Source organism: Strix uralensis, chromosome 6 (genome assembly GCF_047716275.1).
Source record: "Strix uralensis isolate ZFMK-TIS-50842 chromosome 6, bStrUra1, whole genome shotgun sequence".
Lineage (NCBI taxonomy): Eukaryota > Metazoa > Chordata > Aves > Strigiformes > Strigidae > Strix > Strix uralensis.
In genome coordinates, this window is record NC_133977.1 from 1587137 (window position 1) to 1612852 (window position 25716).

Below are 25716 nucleotides of genomic sequence, written 5' to 3' on the forward strand. Positions count from 1 at the left end.
CTCCTAAGCTCGCTCTGTCACAGGCACGTGGTGGTATGTCCGTACTTTATATACTATCGGGGCTGGCAGGGGGGTGCTGCTTTTCTTCATCCAGCCTTGACCAGACACTCATCCTGAGGGTTTTGCAGCAGATTTGGGGAGGTTGATGCGATTTCTCCCTTCAAGCCGAAGGGAATTGCCGAGCAAAGGAGCAGGGCGGCTGGGAAGGAGCTGTGCAAATTCAGTGGGACTCGCTCCGTGCCGGAGGGAGGGAGATCTAGGGGAAAACATTTCATGCACTTTCCATTTGTGATGATGTATTTAAAATGTGAGAGGTAGTTTTGTGTGTTGCTTAAATTTAGATGAAAAAAAAAAAAGGAAAAAAAGTATTTCTGGCAACAGCATTTGATTTTTAAAAAAACTAGTTTGAGAAATATTTTTCAAGTTCAGCTGAAGTAAAGGTTATGCTGAAATGAGATTTGGATTTAAATCTTTGCTTCAAATATCCCGTCTCCATCTCGTACTGAAATTTTGTTTTAACATACATTTTAGTGTGTTTTCAGGACTCAATCCATCTATATTTTCGTCCTTTAAGGACTTGCATGAAAATGCTGTATCAGAGTAGGGGAAGAAAATAGTTATTACTGTTAGTTTTATTTAAATATGTATGCACATATTTAAGTAGTATCACCTTCCCCTAATTCCTTCCAAAATGCTCAGTACTGTGGAGAAGTTATTTTCCATTTTGGAACATGGAGAAGCTCAACATATGACTTCTCTGATAATGTGTTTATCTGCAGCCTTTATGTGAAATTATTTTAATGTCAAACGTTTTTTGTAGAAAACGCACCCTGGCTTTCAGGTTTGAGGTTATCAGTTTATTCACAGCAAATGTTTTTAACAACTTAAATGTATTTAAGATGACTTCCACTCAGCGGTGTTATGTGCAAGCTGCGAGATGTCAAATTTACAATCTCAACCACGAGGCTGCTCTGTGCCGGCAATCGATGGGGACTAGAATGCTTTAGGTCTTAATTAACGTACAACACGCAGGCAGCCTTTGATGCATAGCCATGTTTTATTTATTTTGGGAGGGAAAAACCAGCAGAGTGTTTCTAACTTGGTATAAAAATAATGGTAACTTGATCTGAAAAAAAATCCCTACGTGCCTCGGTTAAAAAAAAAAAAAAAAAAAAAAAAATTCCTCCTGTTTTCTCCGTCTGTTCCTACGGGGAAGGAAAAGGCAGGGAGAACATGAGATAGTTTATTATTCATAATCGAGATCTTGTCTTCTAATTCATGAGTTTGGCATTTCTCATTAAAACTCTGAATATAGTCTTTGTGCTTTTGCTAACGTCATGAATCTGATTGTATTAATATGTTCTCAAGGCAGAACCTATAAAAGCAATTTTCTAGTCTACCATAAAATATTCATAAGAATACAGGCTTTTTTGTTTTGATGATGTGTTCATTAAGCAGAGAAGGTTTTATTGTTTTCGGGAGGGCTCTGTAGGTCAGAAGCACTCGCCGCTTCTGTGGGGAACTCATGGCATTTCAAATAGGGGTTTTTTTGAGACTGAAATAGTAAGAGTTGGGGATGACGCAGCCTCCGCCGAGGCTCTGAATGGGAATTGTGGTCGTGATCGCTGCAGCTGGCGCCCCGTGCCCGCGTGTCAGGCGTTTCGGGGGGGATGAATCCCTTTGGATGGGAAATGGGAGGTTTGTCAAGTTTTCTTGGGACTGTAACCCAGCACGGTGCAAGTTAAGGCTGTTACTAGGGCGTAAAGCAGGAGTCATTTATCACAAGACGCAATCACAAGTAGTAGTAATCATAAGTAGTAGTGTATTCCTTCTGGCTGGAAATGGATTTATTTTAACGTATTAAAAGCTTTTATTTTCTGCTTTTAGGAAACGCAGTGTTTGGATCATAAAGGGGCATGTAGGAAAACAGAGGCAGATTTCAAGGAAAACTGCATTTAGCCTAAATAGCATTGACAAATTCAGAGCGCTGTATTGAAGCTAAACAGATTTATGCGGAGACCGGGTAAGCGGGAGCGGGTGACTTCTACCTCGGTATTAGTAACCCTGACCTTTAGTCCACATGTATAAAAGATGGGAGATGTTATTGCCAGGTGCTCTGAAATCTTCAGCTGGACATAAAAATAGTCAATGCATTTAAAAGGCTTGTGATTCACGGAGCCCGCTGCACTGTTTGGTTTACTGACTCACTGGGTTTGATCCTCTAGGATTAACTGTTTCGAGCTCTCCTGGAGCCTTGGGGGTTATAAAGTTGCATTAAATCATACTCAGGATTATCTTGGGGGAGTTTTGGAGCTCTGGGGTATCTGTCTATAAATCTGGGAGGCGGGGGGAGTAACAGGAGAGCTCCAGCAGCAACACTGTGCTCGTGTCCGTATCCAGCACTTGCCTGGACGTCGTTTCCACGTGGATCCTGCGCGTTGCTGATGGTCGGGTGTGTCTGCGTCCTTTCCATTGGAGTGATCACTGTAGGTTTGATTCGGTGGGGTAAGACCAAGCTGAGTTGTACAGTTCTATTTCAGCTTTTTTTTAAATGTGGATGTAATTCGTTCTGGAAAGCTGCTGCCCCTGGTGAAATGGTGCAGCAGCCTGTGGGGTTCTTCTAGATTTACCACCTGATAAAATCGCTGCTATTCCAGGAATAGGTACTGAGCGTCTTTCATAACACACAGTAATTACATTAGTAATGCCCAGGATATAGCATCTGTATGCAGATGGTTAAAGTGGATTTTTGATAGCCACAGCACGTTGTATTCTTGAAGATGGATTGCATTTTGGGGACTTTTTTAATTTGTTTTGTACAAATACATGTTAGTTTGCTTTAGGACTCTTTTTTTTTTTTTTTTTTTTCCCTTTTCCCCATTTTCCATATACATCCAACATAATAGTGGGGTTTTTTGCTGGCATGGACACTTTACTCTCTTACTTTTCCAGGACATGTCCCGTTTCCCACACTCCTTGGGACACCTGATGGTTTCAGATTGCACCTTTTGTCCCATAAACTGTGCTTCTGGGGCAGGTACCATATAGCTGTAGGGCCGTTCTGGGGTTGCCTGAGCTTGACCACTGCTGGAGGAATCCATAACATTCTCCTGTCACTCTGAAATCCTGGCAAACCGGGATCCAATTTAAACCATCGCATCTAAGATGAGAAGTTTCTGAAGCGACAGTCCGTGAAACAAGATAGCCTCCGCAGGGCTGGTTTCGAGCTGTCAGCTCCCACTCGCGTGCGGGGAAGACGGATGAAGAGTTTTTTCTGTGCGAGCGGCTGCAGCAGTTGCCATAGGGATGCTCCGTGGGCAGGAACGGGAAGGGGCTGACCACAGTACCGACCACGTAGGAAAGCATCGGCTGTTCCCAAGGAGAGCTTAGGACTATGTTGTTTAGGTGGGTTTGAATGGTGATGTATAGGTGAGAGCGTGGTGCTCTCCCCGAAATCCCTGGCTGCGACTCAGCGACCTGTGGTGAGGAATCCCAGCTCTGGTCCTGTGGGGGAGAGAGGGCAGCGGGGAAAAGGCCCACAGGAAGGAAAACAATGGGGAAGTGAAGGGAAGAGCTTGTGGGTTGAAAAATAGCAACACTTCCAGTAATGTGACCTTTTGCAGAAAATGTTTCCATCCAAAAAAAAAAAAAAAAAAAAAAGTCTTCTCCCCAGCACAAGCTGAGCGTAGGGAGGGGGAAGCACGCTGCTGTTGCACACGTACTGTGCTCCTGCAACCCTGCTGCCTGCTTTGGGGGGGTCATATGTGACCGAGCCGGTGATGGGGAGCAGGACACGGCCCCTGCACCCTGTGGGTGCGGGCAGGAGGGATGGTGTGGCAGGGCACGGGGGGTCTGCTGCAGCCCTGCGCTCGCTGAGTGCCTGGGTAGTGTTGCCTTCCCAGCCTCGGAGGAGTGCCTGGGCACCCAGGGTTTCCAGACCAACAACCAGCTGTGGGATACACAAAACCATGGCCCCTCTTCTCCAGAAACGTTGAGAAACTCAACTCAGATAATTTTGTAACACCCTCCCCGCTCTTTTTTGCGTATTTATTTTCAAAGAAAAGCAATGGGTTGTCTTTTTTTACTGTGCTTTTCATTTCCTGCACTAAGCTGTATTTCTTTACTAAGCTACATTTCTCTGCTTTTGAAGAAATGATGATGTTGTCCCTGAAATTGGTCTTGCAGAGAGCGAGCAAAATTTCTACATTCATCCTTTGGTATGTGATTTTTGTTCTTGTTTTCCTTCTTCAGCTCCAGCAGCATTGGCCTGGCTGTGCTTGTTTAAAACCCCATCACTTTGCTCAACATCCTCCTTTCCAAGGAACTGCTGTCTAGGATGGAGTTGCCTTTCCAGTGGTCCCTGTCCCTGCATTGTGGCCTTGCCCTTAGCAGCAGGGCAATGCATTTTGGTTTACATGGGGCCACCTTACAAAACACCCCTTTTTTTTCCGAATTACTCCACTATTTTTAAATTTTATTTTATTTACCTGTGCCTCTGTGCTTCATTTAGCTTCAGATTTTACTAGCATCAACTTCTTACGCATTTCTCAATTGCTAGCAAAAATAAATAAGTGGATAGCATTTGGGGAAAAATTATAAACCCTTTCTCTGGGCTTGATGATACTAATGTCCTGATAGAGGTTATGTGCGGGCATTTGCTGGGTATCACTCTTTCTTGGGGGATGGCACAGAAGGGTGACAGTGAAGTGGCTTGTGTGACCAGGGCTGCATGCCACCTTCAGCACAAGAGTCCTCATTTATTTCTAACAATTTACAGTTGATTTCAGGTGACCTCTGAGGAGATGCTGCTTGGAAGGACAGGCTCAACTTGTTCTGTGCTCCTGTCTCACGTCCTTGAGGAGGTGGCTGAAGTCAGAGCTAGGGTTTAATGATCAGACTTGAAGTGAAGGAAAAGTTTGATTTTTGTATAAAATGGAAGTTCCTATTTTCATGGGTGACATAGAGGTGGTGAAAGGTGGTGGTTTGTCTTAGTAAAACTTTTCCTTAAGCCTTTGCAATTCATAAACATTTTCCATGCCTTTTCCTTTTGAATTGGAGTTTATTTCACCAGCTAGTTCATTTGTAGGCAAGGAGAAATCAGCTTTTGCGTAGTAAAACTGCCTTTGCTTTTGCTTTGGAAGGATGTCTGTCCTACTGGGGCTGGCCTTGTGGTGACTTGTACCAATGGTTTTGTGGTAGGTTGGCATCTCTACCCCTGTGAGATCTCATAGCCTTCCCCAGGCACATGCCAGAGCCCTGCAGACTGCCGGGCAAACCCCGGGTAACCCTTTCATGGGGAGTGGGATGTCTTAGCAGGTGTGTGACTGATGCAGCTTCAGTGATGCTGCCGATGCTCCCTCCCAACTTTCACAGAATCACAGAATCGTCTAGGTTGGAAAAGACCTTGAAGATCATCTAGTCCAACCATTAGCCTAACATTGACAGTTCCCAACTACACCATATCCCTAAGCACTATGACAACCTGACTCTTAAATACCTCCAGGGATGGGGACTCCCCCCCTGCCCTGGGCAGCCCATTCCAACGCCCAACAACCCCTTCTGCAAAGAAATGCTTCCTAATATCCTGTCTAAACCTTCCCTGGCGCAGCTTGAGGCCATTCCCTCTTGTCCTGGCGCTTGTTCCTTGGTTCAAGAGACTCATCCCCCCTCTCTGCACCCTCCTTTCAGGGAGTTGTAGAGGGCCATGAGGTCTCCCCTCAGCCTCCTCTTCTCCAGACTAAACCCCCCCAGTTCCCTCAGCCGCTCCCCATCAGACCTGTGCTCCAGACCCTTCACCAGCTCCGTTGCCCTTCTCTGGACACGCTCGAGTCATTCAATGGCCTTTTTGGAGTGAGGGGCCCAAAACTGAACCCACTCATCAAGGTGCAGCCTCACCAGTGCCGAGCACAGGGGTAAGATCCCTTCCCTGTCCCTGCTGGCCATGCTATGGCTGATACAAGCCAGGATGCCATTGGCCTTCTTGGCCACCTGGGCACACTGCTGGCTCATGTTCAGCTGGCTGTTAAAAAAGAAAGCACTAGATAAAATAAAGCCCCCAACCAACCAAGGTAAAAAAAGCCCTTTACTTACCAATTTTGTGGAAGCTCAATGTTTTTGAAGGGTTAGCCTCTTTTATTCTGCAGATTATGTTCATTCAAAGGTATCAGAAGGGTTGTTGAGTGATTGCCTTGTAGAGAGGCATTAAATGTGGCAAATGTACGGAGTACATGTGAAATGCAGAACTGTCATTCAGGTGAAATATAGAAATTTTTAGTCATTCATGGGATGGCAGTTATTTTTTTTAGCAGAAAGACGCTGAGTTCAGTTATTGCAAAGGTAGTTTTTGTAGATGTCTGTTGTTGCCCTTTTTTATGACAAGCCCCTTGTCTTCAGGGAGATGCTTTTTGTGTAAGCAAAGAACTGATCTTTACTACACAGGTTATCAAGGTGGTAGTTTTCCCTTTTTCCTTCTCTTAGCATACATCTCTTATGATGAAGCTGTGTTACAGGTCCTCTTGCTACACATTACTGTTCTCTGCCTGAGTCTTGGTTGTGCGTCAGGTTTGTCCCACTTGGGACAGGCTTGAACAGCAGAGGAAAGTCTTTGCATTTGGGCACCTGTTTCCTATCACTGCCTGTGAGATACGTTTGCACCTTTCTGGTGGTTGCACTGAGAGTCTAGTCTGTCACTGAAGCACTTAACAATTTTTCCTAGGCGATTCATTACATGTTTGCTTTCAGCTAAACTCCTTTCCAAAACTGGTTATAAAGGATACAGCACGTAGTGTTTTTCTGCACAAATTTCTTGAAGTGGGACCCTCATGTTCCTGACCATAGGAGTCCATCGGTTGATCCGTCGCAGGGCAAGATTGATCCTTTCTGTTAAGTTGTAGATTAATCTTAATCCTTCTTATTTCAAGTGATGCCAGAAGAGTGGAGTGGAGGTGTATGTTTTGAATACACAGATGTAGAATGGTATCAAGAAGGGTCATGCACAATGTGTTGAAGACCTTTGCTTTTAGAAAACACAGGTATTTGTAGGAGGTGGTGGCTGGAGGAAAACTTCTTGAAGTCTGTATTCCTGTAGTGGGTTTCTACCATTTAAAAAGTGGTGTGAGTTTAGTGCTGCTGTTCTTGATTCAATCCGTGGTTCCTCAAGGTCTTTGCTGGACACAGTATGAGAACTAGATCCCTGTGAGAATGGGGAATACACTCATCTCTCCTCTTGTGTTTTCACGTTGTAGTTGATGTGACCACAGCACTGCCCTTGCAAGTTGCACCGACTTCAGTCCCAATGGATCTGCGCTTGGACCACCAGTTTTCCATGCCCGTGACGGAGCCGACGCTGCGGGAACAGCAGCTTCAGCAGGAGCTCCTGGCGCTGAAGCAGAAGCAGCAGATCCAGAGACAGATCCTCATCGCCGAGTTCCAGCGGCAGCACGAGCAGCTCTCCCGGCAGCATGAGGCCCAGCTGCACGAGCACATCAAAGTAAGTGATGGGCAGCTCTGCCTTGGGTGGCGTGCGAAAGCATCCCCTTACCAGGAGGAGATGCACCAACTGATTTATTTTGGGGGTGGAGATACTGTGATGGACTTGGTAACCCATGTTTAGAGAGTGAACTTTTGTAAAGGGATGCGAGCACAAGATTTAAAAGGGGGATAGGGTAGAGGAGAGAAAGCAAGCAGTGTGCCCAGGTGGCCCAGAAAGCCAACGGCATCCTGGCTTGTATTAGAAATAGTGTGACCAGCAGAAGCAGGGAGGTGATAGTCCCCCTGGGCTCTGCACTGGTGAGGCCACACCTGGAGGGTTGTGTCCAGTTTTGGGCACCTCGATACGAGAGAGATCTCGAGGTGCTGGAGCGAGGGCAGAGGAGGGCAACGAGGCTGGAAGAATAAATCCTGTGAGGAGTGATTGAAGGAGCTGGGACTGTTTACTGTGAGGAGAAGGCTGAGGGGAGACCTCATCGCTCTCTACAGCTACCTGAAAGGACATTGTAGAGAGGTTGGTGCTGGTCTCTTCTCACAGGTGAGTAGCGATAGAACGAGAGGGAATGGCTTTAGACTGCAACAGGGGAGGTTCAGACTGGACATGAGGAAAAAATGTTTCCCAGAAAGAGTGGTCAGAGAGTGGAATAGGCTGCTCAGGGACGGGGTGGAGTCACCATCCCTGGGTGTGTTTAAGGGCCGTTTGGATGAGCTGTGGGGGGATGTGGTGTAGGGGAGAACTTTGTAGAGTCGGGCTGATGGTTGGACTCGATGATCCCGAGGGGCTTTTCCAACCTGAATGATTCTGTGAAATCTTGTGTCACATTAAACATTATCCACCCATCTGCACATATTCAGAAGTCCTGTGCCCTACTGCCAACAGGTGGCTTGCTTTCCCTGGATCTGGGAAATTTCAAAAGAATTTAACCCAACAGGAGGGCTTTTAGATTACCTGTCACTAATACCACATATCTGGGAGTAGAGTGGCATATAAACTGCTCGCTGGACGTGTGCCGTCAGCACAAGATGCAAACCAAATGTTTGGACCTTAGTGTGTCTGCAGGCACGGGAGTGGCAGATGCAGCGGGTGTGGGTAGTTCTGCACACCAGGAGATTTTTTTGGTGTTGCACGGTGCAAGTTAGGCACCGGCCGGGTGCTTTGCACTGCTCTGTCGCATGGGACGGAGAGAAAACGTAACACACGGGATAAGTAGGAAGTACAGTTTAGAAGATGGCTGTTGCATAGTGAAAATGTTAGACATTATATAAATATTTCACAGTGATAGACTATTGCTATGGTAACATAAGCTTTCAGAATTGCTAATATGCTCTCTTTTCAAAGGGGGATTAGCACTGCACATGGTAAATAGCGTTAATGTAATATTAAAAAGCAACCTCAATTCAACCTTATATAACTTTCATTTTAATACAGAATACATGTCAGAGTGGGGAAGATAGGATTAAAAGTTAATGGTGTATTATTTAGACTTTTCAAACACAGATACGAGCTTGGGTTTCTAAGGACAGTTGCTGTTTGAAGACTGATTGACAGCAAATGCCTGTGTCCTTAGTGGGTCCTCTGTGTTCTCTTCAGGACATGTAGGTTTGGGGAGGTGCTTGTGTGTAAATACATTTATATATACACTCATATGTATGCATAGTAAGTGTATACGTGTGTGTATACGTATGTATACATGTGTCTTCACATTTATGCACAAATAGCACAAGAACATTTACCACATTTGCAGTCCACATAGTACCTTCAAGAGGAAGTGATGGGAAGTATCTGTGACAACTCTTTCCTTTATTTCCTTATAATTGCATGTGCCTATAGATATTTGTCTATTAAAAATAAGAAAGGGTCGTTCGGATTTAATGGACAAGCTCTAAGCACTGATGATAGGAACATATCTGCTCTCTTTTACGTCAAAGCTATGACTGATTCTGGTAAAAGTCTGTGTTAGAAGGAAGTCGAGATCTAATTTTGAGAAGCCAGTTAGCACAGTATATCTAGACCATTAGGTAATGAAGTTCTTCCTCTAATGTGTAAGCTTGGCTAGATGAAAAACTTAAAATAGGGATGATACAATCCTGTATGAAAAAGGATGACCTGCAAGGTGATCTCCCATAGCGGTAAGTGTCATCGTGCCCAGAATTGCTTTAAAAATAAAACAGCACATTATAGAAAGAAACCCCGTGATATTTCGCATATAAAATAAACCCCAAACCGTATACTGACGTGTAATTATGATGCACTTTCTTCGGGGAAAACATACTGAGCCAACAATGTCAGCCTACATTTAGATGACTCTTAGATTAAACCGACTTTCAGAAGCTGGCAACTGTGTTAAGTGCAGTGACTGTAGGTGCAGGGAAGCTATTATTTTGTCCAGAGAGCTAAAATTCATAACCTTGTATTTGGACTTTGAACTTTGAGCTGTTCAGCTCCTTTATAGCTCATGAAAAAAACAGGGTGGGGGATATTAAAACACGTAAAAAACATTTATTCCGTATAAGTGAAGCACTAGGGTTTGAATTGTGAAATTTGGCGTAGAAATGAAGATGCAGGGCTCTTTTTGGAGGAATTCAGGTGTTTTCTTAAAAATCAACTGCTCGGGGTGCGTAGTAAAGGCCCTGTGTGCACACGTGTGTGCATGCACACCACCCTGCTCCAAGCGTGCAAGGGGGGGCTTGCTCTTGCACGTACGTTGGATCAAGGAAATGCTTCCTGCTGCTTCTCTCCTCATCTGTTAATGCCATGGGCAGGGGGTGCACAGCACACAAACTTGCCTGTTTTGTGAAAGGTCTAAGCAGATGTGCTGCTGCTGGGCATGTCTCTGGCATGGGGAGGGGCAGGATCTCTGACATCTTTTCTGTTTGCTCAAACACTTGACTAAAAACGTGAAGGAAACAGCAAATTCCTGACATCCTCTTTGGGAGCTCAGAATAAGTTAGCTTCGTTTGATGATTGGCTTATGGCATCACTGACGAGATTAAGAATTTCATTAGTGTCTTGTCTCCAAAGCGAAGTGTTCAATATGCAGAAATAGTTTAGTCTGGGCGATGTAGTTGTGAGATTCTTCAGTTGAAAGTGAGTTTTAGCCTGAATGTAACGGTATTGTAGTGAATGTGTCATGCGTGCATCACTTTTACAAATTCTCAAGTTCCTTCTTCAGGTGGAGATGGAGTCTCACTTTGGGTAAGAGAGGGCTTGGGAACCTAAACCTGCCCAGGTTTATGTGGGTTAAGACTGCATGTAATGACTGATGACTAGTGATCTTGCAGCGTGCCTTACTGCTGCACCAGGTTTGCTTCTTGGACATCTTCAGTGTCTTCCCTGACATTGGGGTTGTTTGTTTCTTTTATTCAGAATGCAAAGTTTCAGCGAGGTGACTGTGCATCTTGCAAATTTACTTCCTTTCCAAAAATTTGAGGCTCCTGCAATTTTGTTAGTATTTTCAGTGTCAGAACAACCTCAAAATCTAATGAAACAAACCAAAATGGTAAAATGCAAACATCAAAGCTCTAAATTTACTCTGATGTCAAACAAAATGAGGCTTGTTTGACTTTCTCCCTGGCACTGGTTTCCTTGGGAGGTGATCAGGGCCTTCGCTAATCACACTATTAAATCCTGCAATTGCTTTGTAAACTATTTCTGTGGAGAAGGAAGAATTTCTGCATCTTACTAGGTTTTGTATATCTAGCACTAGAATCAAATAATTTGACTTTTTTCATTACAGCTTAGCATCCACTATTTAAATCAACAAGTGCAAAGCATTTATTTGTTCATATTGTGTGTGTACTTGAGCAGCAATTTTTCTGCTTTACCCTGTCTTATGCCTGTTTCTAAATCCTATTGCTTACAATTCCTAGATTATAAACATATTTTGGATATAGCAGACAAACGTCTGGGTACAGTTACATATGCAGAGCAAATATTGCAGTGGATCTTGTCTTTTGCCGAGGTGTTCAGGTTTAAATGCCTTTGCACTCTTCCACTTACTGCCGTTGAGTAGTTTTGTCGACAGGACTTCAGTGCCTGGGCATCTGCTGCTAAAAGTGAAAAATAGTTTCGGTGCATTTCTTAAGCAGCTTTTCTGTTTTTTGGACAGATGTACATACAGCCAGCATTGCTAACTTACAGCAAGTGGCACTATGAACATTTTAAAGAGCTCACTCATTTTAAATGTTAAACCCGTAGCTGGTACAGGAGGAATCACATTTTGTGTTAGTTTTCTTTCTTTTATTGCCGTGGTGTCAGCTTGAACAGAGGAACTGTTCTGACTCGATGTGAACTAAGATGAGGGGAACATCTCTCCCTCCCACCCCCAAAAAGCATCTTAAGGTCGTCTTAAGTAAATGAAATTTGGCTTGAAAATGCTGGCATGTATGTCTTGTTTTTCTATTCAAGTAGATAACTTTTTCCTTTTGAAATCTGAAGTTCTGGCATTTTCCAGAACCTGGTTTTATTCCAGCAGCTGAGTTTTAATCATCTGACCTAGTCTGAGAGGAGAAGACGATGGGATGGTCCTTCTGTGTGCATGTGCGATCCCTTCCCTTGTCTCACCCGAGCAGTCCTTGCTTTTATAGACATTTTATTTTGGAAGAAATGGCCTTCACGTAAAGGTGGCAAATTCCCGAAGATCGTGCAATTTGGAGAGCCAAGCTACGAGTGAAATAATACTTGTATATGAAGTATAATGGACGCAGTTAGAGCTCGGCACGTGGGGGGAGTGGGATCGTTGCGTGTGGGGCATGTCAGGAGAAAACCCTGACACGCTTAGGGAAAATAAGCCGAGCCTTATGAAGACTTCACACCATACGGAAATAGAGAAAACTGTCTTTCACAACTACAGCGCAGCTTTGCAGATTGCTGAGGTTTGACATCTGAAAGTGGTGCAAGAAGGGAAGCCGGAGCTGGTGAGCTCTGGAGGCTGCTGTGGGCTGGCTGGAGGCAGAGGCGATGGCTCCTCTCTCCTGTAGCTGCTTACCTTCAGCAAGATGGGTTTTCCATTCAGGCGTGCCTTGCCAGATGTGTAACAATATTTATAGCCTTCAAATCTGCCTTCCTAAACAAAAACAAGGATGGAATAAGGAGCCTGGTGCCCAGGCCGTTGCTGGTGAGACGGTGGAAAGCCTCTCCACAGGTCCCAGTGTGAGCTTTGCTTGACCTTTGATTGTGAAGGAATCGGCAATGAATTTTTTCCTTTGTGAGTCACTCATTCCCAGCCAAGATCAGCTGGAAGTTACCAAAAGCTTTTCCATTTGCCTTCTGGTCAAGGGCTGAAGCGAGATGATTGAAGAGGGGCAGGATCCACGCTTTGGCAGGGTTAGAGGCACCTCAGGCGGTGTGAGATCAGCAGAGAAGCGAAGGACGTGGTGGGGAATGCGGTTAATCTCTTCCGTTCCTGCACTGCCCGAGCTCAGAGCAGGGCTCTTCCCAGCTCTGGCTGTTTTATAGCTAAAGCCGGAAACTTATTCAGGATGCTGACGCACGTCAGCATTAGCACATGACAGCAGACACCAGAAGAGTCCTGATGGCCATGGGATAGCAACACAGGCAAGCAGCTGAGCCTCACAGCTCCTCGTGGACCTGAAATCCTAACCTGGAGGCATGCAAAGTTGTTAATTCTGTCATGCAATGCTACTCCTGGTTTTCCCATCATCTAAGAAAAGAATATTTGTGTGCATCAGTAGCAGGGGGAGGACTCGCCTGTACATACAATGTATACAGAGAAGTCATGGGTTTGCGTATAAGCAGCAGCAGCAAAAAGAGCTTTGTAACGATGTTCACCGAGGAGTGATTCTGAAATTGTTTTATTTTTATTAACACAACAATTTCCTACGTTTAAGAGTATGCTATGCTGCTTAATGGCCTTGTGCCAATAAATAAAAATACGTGGAATGTTTTCAGACATTGGCTATATATATATATATATATATGTAGCAACGTTCAGATAAAGCCTGATGGTTTTGTTAGTTTTTGCTGGTTTCAGATGACATTTTTTTCATCAGCGTAGCTTCCGAGCCCTGATTGGAGAGGTGATAACACATCTCAGGTGTTAGGCCCTTGTGGGGTGAAACTCTCTGGCCATTCCTTATTTTTGTTGTGGAGAGTAAAAGTCTTTCATTAAGTCTTCCGGACAGATTTTGAAATGCTGTAAAGAAAATGTAAAGTTATCTAGACTTTGTGCCTTGGTGATGCTGAAGTGAGAAAGTGCTCTGTGCTTTCATTTGGAGCCACCTGCCCTTGGAATAGCAGGTTTGCTTGCAGGATAGCTCACTGGGCACAAATCGCATCGTCTTTTAGTGTGACTGCTTTCAGAGTCACCCTGACAGTACCTAGAGCTTCTTTTTGGTGGCCTCTCTGTGTCAGTTCCTGCTTAAGAGGAAGAAATGTGCTTTTTTTCAAATCTGCTGGTGGGGTTGGTGTCATCTGCAGCTGTGCTGGGTGGCATCTTCCCTGTGCCCCCAGGCCAGGGATGCTGAAGTTGGCACCTTGGTTCCTGCAAAGCTTGCCCCTTCCCCCTGTGTCCTGCTCCTCACGTTGCACTCCGGAAAGGCAAACTTCCATTTTAGCCCCCATACCCCGACTCTCGTTGCTGAGCGTGTCTGCTCCATCCTTCCTGCCTACATCAGCCAGCAGGGAGGGACTCCCTCTGCTGCGTTTTGTGCCTTTCTTCTGCAGTCTGCATCGTTTTCAAGAGAAATTTAAAAAGCCTGGAGATACCAGGTGTCTGCCTCTGTCTGTATTCTGACATGATAGGATTATTCATTTTAGAAAACTGCAGCTGGGTACAGTCGGCGGTAAAAAACCAGACTGAACATTTTGTGCCTTGTTGCTACTTGAATGTATTGTACCGTGCTCTCTTGCTATTTCTAGACGGCTTCCTGTTCTTTTTCGGTGACCTTGCCTCATTTTTCTGGTGCACAGAGCTGACTCCAAGACTTAGACCTGGATCCTGCAAAACTTAACTTCTGATGGAAGTAACCCTGGGGAAAGCTTTTGTAAGATCAGAGCGTTTGCTCTCTTTGAAGAGTGGGGGGTGACTTTCCTCAGCCTCAGTCAAGATGTTTTCCAAGAACGATGAGGACGAATCTGCACATGGGTAGTATCAACAAATTCATCTAGCAGCTTGGACACTTGTAAGCCCCATCTCTCGGTTGAAGAAATTAATAAATTAAATTTTATTTTTTTAATTTCATAAATAAATTAACATTCATAAACTTGGAATTGCTGTTGCTGCATATGGTCTCTTAACAACATTGAGCTGGCGTATGGAAGAATGAAGTTGCATTTAAAGCATAAATCATGTTGTGAATAACTTCACTCCCGTATACGCACTGCGAACAACGTTGTGGGATTAATCCCTGTGTTTACGTTTCCTGTTTAACTGGTAGACGTGTGTAAAAATGATAAATACTTGGTATTTACATTGGTGACGTGTTACCTTCAAACACCACGCTTCTGCTGCGCTCGCACGAGCATCAGATGATGTTGAACGTTCATTTTTAGCATGCAGCCTTCCTTGGGGCACTGCAAGTGCTGGGTCTGTCAGTGCCCCGTGTCAGACGACGAGCAGCACTTTTCAGTTTGCTTCACCCCCATGTCCACTCCCTGTCAGATGGAGCTGAACCCGAAATCTCACGGGAACGGCAGCTGAAGCCATGTGTCGGCAGCCACACTGCCCGCAGTGGTACTCCACTGGGAGTAAAAACCAAACCCAATGGGAGCACTCCGGTGAGGTCTCCCATCTCTGGGTGGGTTTACTCTTCTTTCATACAGGTGCTCGGGAATGGTGGATCAGTGTAGCCACACTCCTCCTTTTCTTTATTCATATTTCTTTCTTTGAAATGACCAAAACCCAGTGGTGGCTTCTCTAGCTGCTCCCATTACAGGATCTCTTTGTCCTACATCTCCGCTCCTCATACTGATTTTAGCATCATATTCCCATTCCAACACCTCTGCTTCCTGCACCCTGAAACAGTTCACAGAGGACATAAGTGCTCCTCTGAGGACTGAGGTATCGCTTATGTCACGATAAAATCTCATGTAGTATTAAACATCTGGGTCTTCTTCCTTTACAGGACAATTTATGTGGTTCTTTGATTTACAGAGATTCCTTATTGCCATCCGTGGTCAGATGGATGTTCCCTGCTCCCTGGTGCAAGGTGTACGGATTTGTCCTCCCCTTCAGTATTAAGCGTGTAAAGCACAGCACAGACAAATGCAAAGGAGTTTTCTCCACCTTTAGAGGGGGAAAAAAAGGAGAAGGAACTGAACATGATGGATACTACAAATGGAGCTCACTGCTTTCTGGAAAGGCTCTCAAATTGCTTCTGGAGAAAGTGTATAAAGTCTAAACTGGAGTGTTGGGGAGCTCAAGGCACATACAAATGCATTCCCAGCACTATACCTCTGCAGATATTCGGGGCTTAAAGGGATGAAGCTGCTGTGCAAACTTTCAGCCTTTTAGGAGAGGTGAGCAGTAATGGCATGGAAAGGAAATGGGGACACAAAATTATATATCCATATATAAGCTGCCAAACTAATAACGTGGGATCTTTTCACCTAGAGCTGGCAATAGGGAACATAACTATCATTCCCTTTCCTGGAGACATTTGAGCCTCATAAACTTGAACACCAGACGCTCCCAGTAGGATATATCTACCCAAGATCAGTCTCTTGCCCAGGAAGCTGTCGTCTGGGAAGGATCATTTCCCTGTGTAGTGAAGAGATGCTGCCCATGGGAACTTCTGGCACAGGACTGCCTGCTGTCAGCCTGCCTGATAGCTGGAAGGGGGCACGCTGAGTATATGTTCAGCTGCTGATGTGTCCAAGAAAAGAGACGATAGACGTTCATTCTTCTGAGCTGTGCTTTCAGATTTTTGTGTCTTGGCTTCTGCTGGAAACCACAACTTCCCCTTCCCCTGCCCCCATCTCCCAGTACAACTGATTAATTCTGACTAGCCTCCGGTGCTCCAGGAGATATCTGAAACACACCGTGATGGAGCCAAGAGAACGAATCCTGAAACTGGAGCCACAGCCTGAGAATTTAGTAAACAGGATGGGGAGAACGTGAAACAGAGAGTCCAGCCAAAGGAATGGCCAGCATTGAGATGGCTCTAAAATAACCTGGTACAACAGTTCTTCCAGAAATCTGTTGACATCTGTGCTTTGCTTCTACCCGTAGCTAATGACTTTTCGGGGGATGGGTGTGATTTGATGCGTGCATGTCTTGGTGAGTTCTTCAGTCATCATCACCTACTGTTTTCCTTTATTTTTACAGAATCTGAGCTCCGGGTCATTTTAAATACCTAATTTAACCCCCCAAAACTGTAGAATTTTGCCAAAGCAGGTGGCAGATGATTTACCTTAAAACCACTATTTGCACCAAACCCCCAGCCTTGCTGCCTGCTAGGTGAGAGGACAATCACCTGAAGCTTCTGAAAGTGTTTACTGGGTCATACCTTAACTCAGCCTTTAAGAGTACAAGTTCAGGGGGTGCTAAGATCTACATTGTTGGGGTTTTTTTGGTCTTGTCTAGCATTAAGTTGTCAGGTTTGATGTGAGTACTTTACTTGGGCATCCTTACAACTTCTTTGAAGCTGTCGCCTCCATCAGAGGCCAACGTCTTGTTCAGGGGTGGCAGGTGAAGTCGTTGTACAAAGTCCCTGAGCTTGCCTGGAAGGAGTCTTCAGACTGCGGTCTTGTGACAGGCTGGACCAAGCCAGCATGACCTTGGTCTGAGGTGGAAACCACGTGTACGTGTGAGGAGGAATGCTGACCCATGGGTGGAGGATCAGGCCACCTTTCCATCCCATCTGTGTTTCTTCGTACCCTGGCTGCCTTGTGCTGGAAGTAGGAATCACCTGCAGATACTAAGAGCAGCAGAAGTGCTCAGGGTGACGTCCCACCATGCTGGAGCACCTTCAGCAGGTTATCTCAGGCGTAGATCGAGACGCAAGTTAGGAGTTGGACACAACACTAAGCTACTTTGGATCCCAGGGAACATTTATTGGCAATAAGTATGCAAACTGTTGTTCACCCAGACTTGCATGTGTAATTATCTGCATGAGTAAGGGTGAGCTGTCTGGGTACAGATATTTTTACGCTACCTTCCACTAATTGCAGTGAGGTATTCAAAACATACATTATAAAAACCAAGGAGCCATAGTCTAAGCTTCAAAACCTCTCCTGCTTTGCAGATTTTAATCGGTTTTACCATGGTGTGTGAAGTAAACGCAAGCACCTTTAAAATGATGGCTGTATGGGAAAGAAGAAGCAGAGGAGCATGGGCGGAGGGCAGTGCCTGGCTTCTGGGGGACAAAATAAGGTAGTGTCTGCCAGGTACTGGGATGCAGGAAGGACTCCCATTCTTGCTACTCATGTAGCAGATTGAGGAGTGGATAAGGAGGTCTTAATGCAACATAGAATCATAGAATGGTTTGGATTGGAAGGATCCTGAAATATCATCTAGTTCCACTAGCCCAGGTTGCTCAAAGCCCCGTCCAACCTGGCCTTGAACCCTTCCAGGGAGGGGGCAACCACAGCTTCTCTGGGCAACCTGTGCCAGGGCCTCACCATGCTCACAGGGAAGAATTTCTTCCTTACATTTAATCTAAATCTACTCTTTCAGTTTAAAACTGTTCCCACTCATCCTATCCCTACACTCCTGATCAAGAGTCCCTCCCCATCTTTCCTGTAGCCCCTTTCAGTACTGGGAGGCTGCTCTAAGGTCTCCCCAGAGCCTTCTCTTCTCCAGCTGAACCCCCCCAACTCTCTCAGCCTGTCCTCACAGCAGGGGTGCTCCAGCCCTCTGTTCATCTTTGTGGCCTCCTCTGGACCTGCTCGAGCAGGTCCATGTCCTTCTGATGTTGGTGCTCCCAGAGCTGGACACCGCACTGCAGGGGGGGTCTCCCAAGAGCAGAGCAGAGGGGGAGAATCCCCTCCCTCGCCCTGCTGGCCACACTTCTCTTGATGCAGCCCAGGACACGGTTGGCTTTCTGGGCTGAGAGTGCATGTTACTTATAGAAAGTTTTCCATCCACTAATACCCCCAAGTCCTTCTCCTTGGGGCTGCTCTCAATCCACTCCTCACCCAGCCTGTATTTGTGCTTGGGATTGCCCCGACCCATGTGCAGGACCTTGCACTTGGCCTTGTTGAACTCCACGAGGTTCACATGGTCCCACCTCTCCAGCCTGTCCAGGTCCCTCTGGATGGCACATCCCTTCCCTCCAGCGTGTCAACCACACCACACAGCTCGGTGTTGTCGCATGTCTCTGTGGAATACGTCCTCGTTCTCTCTGGTAAATGGGATCTTTGCTGTCAGAGGGCACTGGCTGACTTCTGGGCTGAAGTTGCTGGAAGATTTCGGAGCACTACCTTTCCACTTCTGTTGTAACAACTAAAGAAACCATTTTAGCTCCACTTTGCTTAAAAAGAGGTTTCTTTGTGCCGTGGAAGTTGACAGTGTGCTTACTGATAAGGTGTCAGTGCCTGTTCTAGGTAGACATGCTCGAGAACTGAAGACAATTGGGGAATGTGATGGCAAAATCCACTGCACCACTGAGTCCTCATGGCTAGCTGACGGTTGATAAATGCCTGGAAATGCTCTACATTCTTCTTATTACATTTATTAATATTAATATATGCTAAAGGAGCACCAGCAACACTAACTACAGGTACAGTTGAACATTTGTGCAGTTTTCATAAATAGTGGAAGCAGTGACATTAAACATATGCAGGAATCCCCATAGTTATAAATATTTACAAATATTTATTTTGGCAAGAGCACCTAATTCAGATGTTCCTAGCTGCACTCCCTAATACAGTGTGTATGTTTGTCACACGATATGGTCCTCAAATTGATAGTTGAATTAGTCTGAATGCAAGGGATTTCCCTTGGTGTATCACTTTGTATTTCTCAGATATTTAAATTTCATTACAGCTGAGGGGAAAAAACACACCGCTCCAGCTACGCACAATTAACGCACGGGTGTCGTGGAGCCAGCATTGATTCATTTGCCAGCAAGAGAGTTCTAACGTATTGTGTGGTACGTGAGCACGATCTTGCTCGGTAATTAATAATCCTTATCAGAGCCACCTAAGCGTCTCTTGGTATGCTGTGAATTGCAGTTCAAGAGATGCTTATGAATTCCTAACTCAGGCACATTCCAAAAGACCCAAGCGGGAGAGGTTGCGTCCCACTGAAATGCAGCTCTGAAAAATGTTGCCTTTAGACATCAGTAGACTTTTTTTTTCCCCCAACTGAGATAGTCAAGGGAAGGTTAAATGCCAGACCAAGCCCACAACGTGTGGATATTACCTTGGCAGAAGAAATCTAGCACGTGGTGCAGCAGGCGGGTAAGACCACGCTGCAGTTGGCCGCACACAGGTCTGAATCGCTACCTGTTAAAATTTGCCTCGATGGTTTTAGCTGAAGCAGAAGCTCATATTTTTCTGAAGTTTCAGTTCAATTTGTGCATAGGACAGCTTACTGTATGTTAGCAGATTTCCTGCTTCTCCTCTTAGTCAGTTGGTGGTGGGTTCTCTTGCTGCTTTTTTCACAAAGCAGAAAAACCCATTTTTAAATAAGAAAATTAAATTGCAAGCCCCCCAAAATATAAAGTTGGACCACAGTCTAGAATCAAGTGAGTTTTAAAACTCGATGGTTTTAAAACTTTATGGCCTCAAGTTGCACCAGGGCAGGGTCAGACTGGCTCTTAGGAAGGATTTCTTTGCAGAAGGGGTTGTTGGGCGTTGGAATGGGCTGCCCAGGGCAGGGGGGGAGTCCCCATCCCTGGAGGGGTTGAAGAGTCGGGTTGACCCAGCGCTGAGGGATCTGGTGGAGTTGGGAACCGTCAGTGTGAGGTTCATGGTTGGACTGGAGGAGCTTCAAGGGCTTTTCCAACCGAGATGATTCTTTGATTCTGTGATTTAATGTGATGGTTATATTCCGTCCGTGTGTATAATAACAAGATGGGCATCAGTAGCATCAAGGACGAGCAGTGCAAGCCCTACCTTGGGTCAGCACCCCAAATCCTTATCCGAGGTCCTTGGAGCGTTTGGGAAACGGGGATGCGGTCTGAGTGATCATCTGAGCTGGCAAAGGCACCGCATCGCCAGCACCCCTGCGTTTTGCTGAGCCTGCACCATATATTTCCTGTCAAATACTGTCTGTGTGGTTTGTTTTCAGCCCTAATCATGAAGAAATATTCATGCCATAAGAAGACATCACAGTTCAGACAGAGCACTCCAATAGGTTTTCTTCAGTCATTTTCTGAGGCTACAACAGACACCAACAAAGTGATTTCTTTTCGCTTTTCGTGGATACGATTGGAGAGGTTGCTTCATTATTTTTTTTTTAATTTTTATTTTTTCAACTTTGAAAAGATTTGAAAACTATATTAAGAATAGGCTTTGTGGAAACTAGGGTCAAAATCAGCGGAAACAATATATCTCTAATGAAACTTCTATAAGCCATCCAGATACAAATTGGTCTTTTCATTTACATTTCACTACAGATGTCAATGAAAGCACAGTTCCTTCTAAAGCATCCTAATGTATGTAAACCATTGCAGGAAGCATAGCATGCAAAGCTTAGGAGACTGCAGATGGAGAGAAAAGGCTCCTGATTTCATAAAAATAACAAAACCTGTTTTAACATATTGTGCATTAAATATTGTTCATTTGCATACTTTCTATGGCTAGGTTATAAAAGCCCACCATGTGGTGGACTTGTTGGAAGTCTGAAGAGATACTCTTTCTCCAAATGGAGATGTGTTAGTGGAAGCTGCTGCTTAATTATAAAACAAAAATAACTAGTTTCCTCTAGGGTTTTTTTTTGTTTTTTCTTTTGTAGGTTTTTAGAGTCTGGATTTTTTGTTGTTTACATAAAATTCAATAGAATTAGGAAGGGAAACATAGGTGCAATCACTGCAAATTCTGCTAACCGGGGTTCGGTGTTTCACAACATTCTGCCTGCTTGGAACTGGCAGCAACAGGGACTCCTCCATCAAGAGTTTCCAGCAGATAGCCAGGCAGATTGTAAAGCACCTCTTAGATTATTTTTTTTTTTTTTGCATCTTTATATAGAATGGTATAATTTTATGTGTATCGTCTATAGTGTATCTGCGGCTGAAGCATTGGATGGTACAAATGTACAATACCTCAAATAAGAAATTTCTGTCAAAAGCATAAATAGAAAAACGTGCAAAAGGAGAAGGAAAAATCAGTGTACGTGGGGTGCGGGTTTGGAGAAGGATGGAGCGAGACATGCTCTTGGAGGGAGCAGGTTCCCTGTCTTAATAGCCATGGCTTGCCCTGTTCCCTTTCCTCACACAGGATTTTGTGAGGCTGGAGCAGTGGGTGGTATCTGAGCACAGGCACCCGTTAAGTCCAGCCTTGGAGAAGTCTCATCTATCGCCAGAGCAGTGAGAGGTTTGAAGGTTAAGGTTGCCAGCTTAAAATCAGTCTGCTAGTTTATAAGCTGCCAACATAAAGAGTGCAGGGCAGGCATAAGGCGAGCGGGGCGGCGGGGAGCCGGCGTGCTCCTGCATTCAGGGGAGTTTGCACGAGGAATTGGAGCAGCCCAAGTAGTTGGCTTTAGCACGCATCTTGCTGGAGAGGATGCAAATGAAATTGGGAGGTGGTAAATCTTAATTTGAGCTTTTTTCTTAGAATTTTCAGTAGAACTCCAGGGAGGAGCCCTGTGCCAGGGGAATCACCTTTTACAAGCCCCATGGAGATCCATTCACACCTAGCCAAGCTGCAAGCTGCTGAGACGTGTCATTTGTCATCTGCTTTTCCACAGCCTGGCTTGCTCCTGGCCGGCTGTCAAGACGTGGGGTGTTCTCTGAGCACTGACAGGTACCGCCCCAGGGCCCTGTGGATCAAACTGCCACCTCTGATCCCTGGGGAAATCCCTCTTGGACCCAAAAAGGATGCTCTGGGCTGGGGAGACCCACCCCAAATTTCCCAGGAGGTTGGTGAGTCCATGCACATCTTCCAGGTGCTGGGATTTAGAGACCCAAGGGGGAACTTGCACAGTGGACAGGGGCAGGAGCCTTTGGTGCTTCAAGTCTTGAACATCCCATTTGATGAAAGCTTTGCAAATCTTGACCTCAATTAGGCAGTCTGTCTCTTGGTTCTTCCCAGGAATGTGTGTGAGTCGAAAGGGCTGGGGTAAATCCCTCCTTGAGAGATTATTCATTTAAAAAACAATTTTCCAATCAGTTCTTTTGTAATTAGGCTCAGAAATGGGTGGTGATCATGCCCACAAGGCAACTAGTGCTTTTACATTTAGCGTTGGGGTGTGAGGTTTGCACAGCAGACTGGAAACAACCAGCGTTTGATAAAGTTCAAAAGATTTGTCTCAGTCCATGGGAACTCCTCTATAGACACAGAGAGGGAAAAGGACCGTTGGAGAAATAAGAGTGCAAAGTCATATAATTAAAGACTTATTAAAAACACGTGCAAGGGAACTGAACTGGTCCTGTAGAGCCTGCGTTGATGATACCGTATTTTGCTGCAAGTGCCTGACTTGGCGAGTTCAGCAGTATTCCTTCAGCACAGGGTGTGTACGTGGTGAACACTTGAGTATTTGTAATTAAAGCATCCTAATGGGGTTTTACTTAAAACAGACGGTGGAGAGAAAATGAAGATCCAGCTGGAGTAGTGCTTCACCGTGGCTCAGCGCAGGCTCTGGCATCAGGCTCCGGCAGGGCAGTGGTGGCAGCAGTTGGTTTGTGGAGCAGAAGTGGGGACCCAGCCACACGCTTCCGCAGCAGCAAAATGGTTGGGGAAGCACCTCTTTGGGTGGAAGCTTTTTGTCACTTTCTCAAATTAGGTGCTTTCTAAACAGGATGCTTGTGCTTATAAGTGGACCGTGGACCATGCCCTGAAGCCTGGAGCATATAGTGCCTATGGTTTAGCATAAGTCTGTCCTGAACTAAAAATGGGACTGAGTGAAGTGAGTCATGGTGCAGGAGCCTCCAGAGAAGGAAAAGGCCATTTTTCTTGTTTCTATGAATTAAGCAACATTATTGTCACCTGATAGCAGCTTCTGGTTTAGCTCTGAGAAGACTGGTGGTGTTAATTTGTTGTTTTTCCCCTCGTCCCTTCTCCACAGCAGCAGCAGGAGATGCTGGCAATGAAGCATCAGCAGGAACTGTTGGAGCACCAGAGGAAGTTGGAGCAGCACCGACAGGAGCAGGAGCTGGAGAAGCAGCATCGAGAGCAGAAACTTCAGCAGCTAAAAAACAAAGAGAAAGGAAAAGAGAGTAAGTCGCAAAAGCTCACTTGTTTCAATGATGACAGGTAGAGCAGATGAATGGAAGCCGTAAAGCAGCTAGCTTTATAAAGCTGGAGAAACCTTCCTGATAGCCTCTCTACAAAGCTTGGCTGCACAGGGAGCTTATGTAAAATGTTCGGAGGTATTGAGGGTAAAAGAGAAATGTATTTCTATGCTTTATCTTCATTTTTGTCTTACTAAATGCCATTTTAGCATTTTTCAAAAGGAAGCGTATCGTCTCTTCACTTGATTTAACATTTTTTGAAGTATTTTTGGCAGCATTCCTAATGGAGGCAGAATATTAAGCCCGTAAAATACACCAGATGCACACTGCATTTCTTTTTCTTTTACTTTTCTTAATTTCACTCTTTTAAGACGTAGCCGAGTTCTCGGTTCTTAGCTTTAAAGTGTTTTCATTCAGAAAGTACTTCTTTCATGAGGTTACAGATTGTGGTTGGCTTTCCCATGTGTCATTATGCACTTCATGAGATTCAGTAAAATGATTATGGCCTCACAATTTCCCTTATCAAAGACACTTTGGTTGCTTGTTCGGTTTTCTTTTAGAAGTGAATGGGAGGAAAAATACCTCTCCAAGTTGTACTATCAACTCGTTAGGTCTTCATTTCAAAGGAAAGAAAGAAGCCTGTGATGGAAGAAGCGGAGAGCGCTGAAAGGTGCCAGGAGATGGGCTGTTCTGGGGGACAAGGAACAAGATGAAGCTCCAAGAACAGTTTTTCTAGTAGGAAAGGACTGGGGTCTAGGAGACTGAAAAAAAAACTATCTGAAGGTTGAATTCCCTACTCCCTGCATGTGCATCTTGCAACAGCAGGCTTTAAACTGCAGCCAAAATGGGGGAATGCACAGACCTACCCCAATATCTTCATAAAGCAGTTCATAGGAGGTCCAGTGTGTCTGTGTGTGTTTGGTTTGGGTTTTGTTTGTTTTAAATACTGGAAAGACCAAAGAATCAGAATCTACTTAAAAGAAGCAGGAGTGAGTAAAGGTGATGATAAGGCAGGTTTGCTACTCTGGTGCCTGGTTGGCTGCCACGTGCAACGCTTTCCATTTTCCCCTGGCTGATTTGTGTTATTTTCCAAAGTAAAGGCAGTCAGTTCGAAGTGGATGAAAGCTATAAGCATTTCCACTTCGCCCTGCTGTTCTCATCAGCTGTTGATATTATATCAATGTTTAGCTGGGCCTCGCTGCAAAATGGATATCTGGCTATTCTCATTAAAGTAATTTACAAATAAACAAAAATGCCTGAATCTCTTTAAAATGGTAAAAGCATCGAAGCACCTTTTAGATGAAACACATAGGTGTAGAGGGAAAAACAGAATTTGGGGATGTTAAGTTGAAGATCCTGTTCCCATGGCTACAGTTTTATTTTTAAATTACTTTTTATTTCAGAAGTACTATGGTGTATAATCATTATAGCACCTCAGCTCTTAAGAATTCTTAAGTTATTTTTCTCACATCAGAAAATTTTGCTAAGCACACCACAGCTAAAATTGTCCTGATCTGAAATATGAAGAGTGCTTAACAGATGAATAGTTTATTCTCCCTCCTTCATCCATCACTGTAAGCCAAAATACAGTTTTGTACCTTTTAGAAGGCAAATCACAAATGGGTTTAGATTAACATAATATCAGCTCCTTGCGTTTTCATCTTGGGAGCCTTAACCTGTCCCTCGTCAACTGACACCTGCTATCATAAAGCTTTTGATCAAAAGCATGGCTTCCACAGAAGGAAGGAAAATGTGTATGAAGGTAAAGGTGTGTTTTACGCAGGATGAGGAGCGATAGCTAGTCATCCTGTCTTTGCACTGTTAGGATTGAACCTAGTCCTGCGCATCGGCGTTTTCAGACACTCTGGGCATGGACCATTCAATCCCTTGCTGCTCAGGCAGCCTCAGACCGTGGCTTGGCTTGGACTTTCT

At 44.9% G+C, this 25716-nt stretch overlaps 1 protein-coding gene across 5 annotated transcripts in view; it reads left to right on the forward strand.

Annotated features, from left to right (window-relative positions):
* Positions 1–25716, forward strand: part of HDAC4 (histone deacetylase 4) — a 270539-nt gene that overhangs the window by 137137 nt on the left and 107686 nt on the right. For 4 of the 5 annotated variants that reach the window (XM_074872456.1, XM_074872457.1, XM_074872453.1 and 1 more), the window contains exons 4-5: positions 7245–7489; positions 23619–23769. In XM_074872456.1, the coding sequence (XP_074728557.1) occupies positions 7245–7489; positions 23619–23769 (396 nt within the window). The remainder of the gene's footprint in view (positions 1–7244; positions 7490–23618; positions 23770–25716) is intronic. The other variant, XM_074872455.1, reaches the window with a different exon arrangement.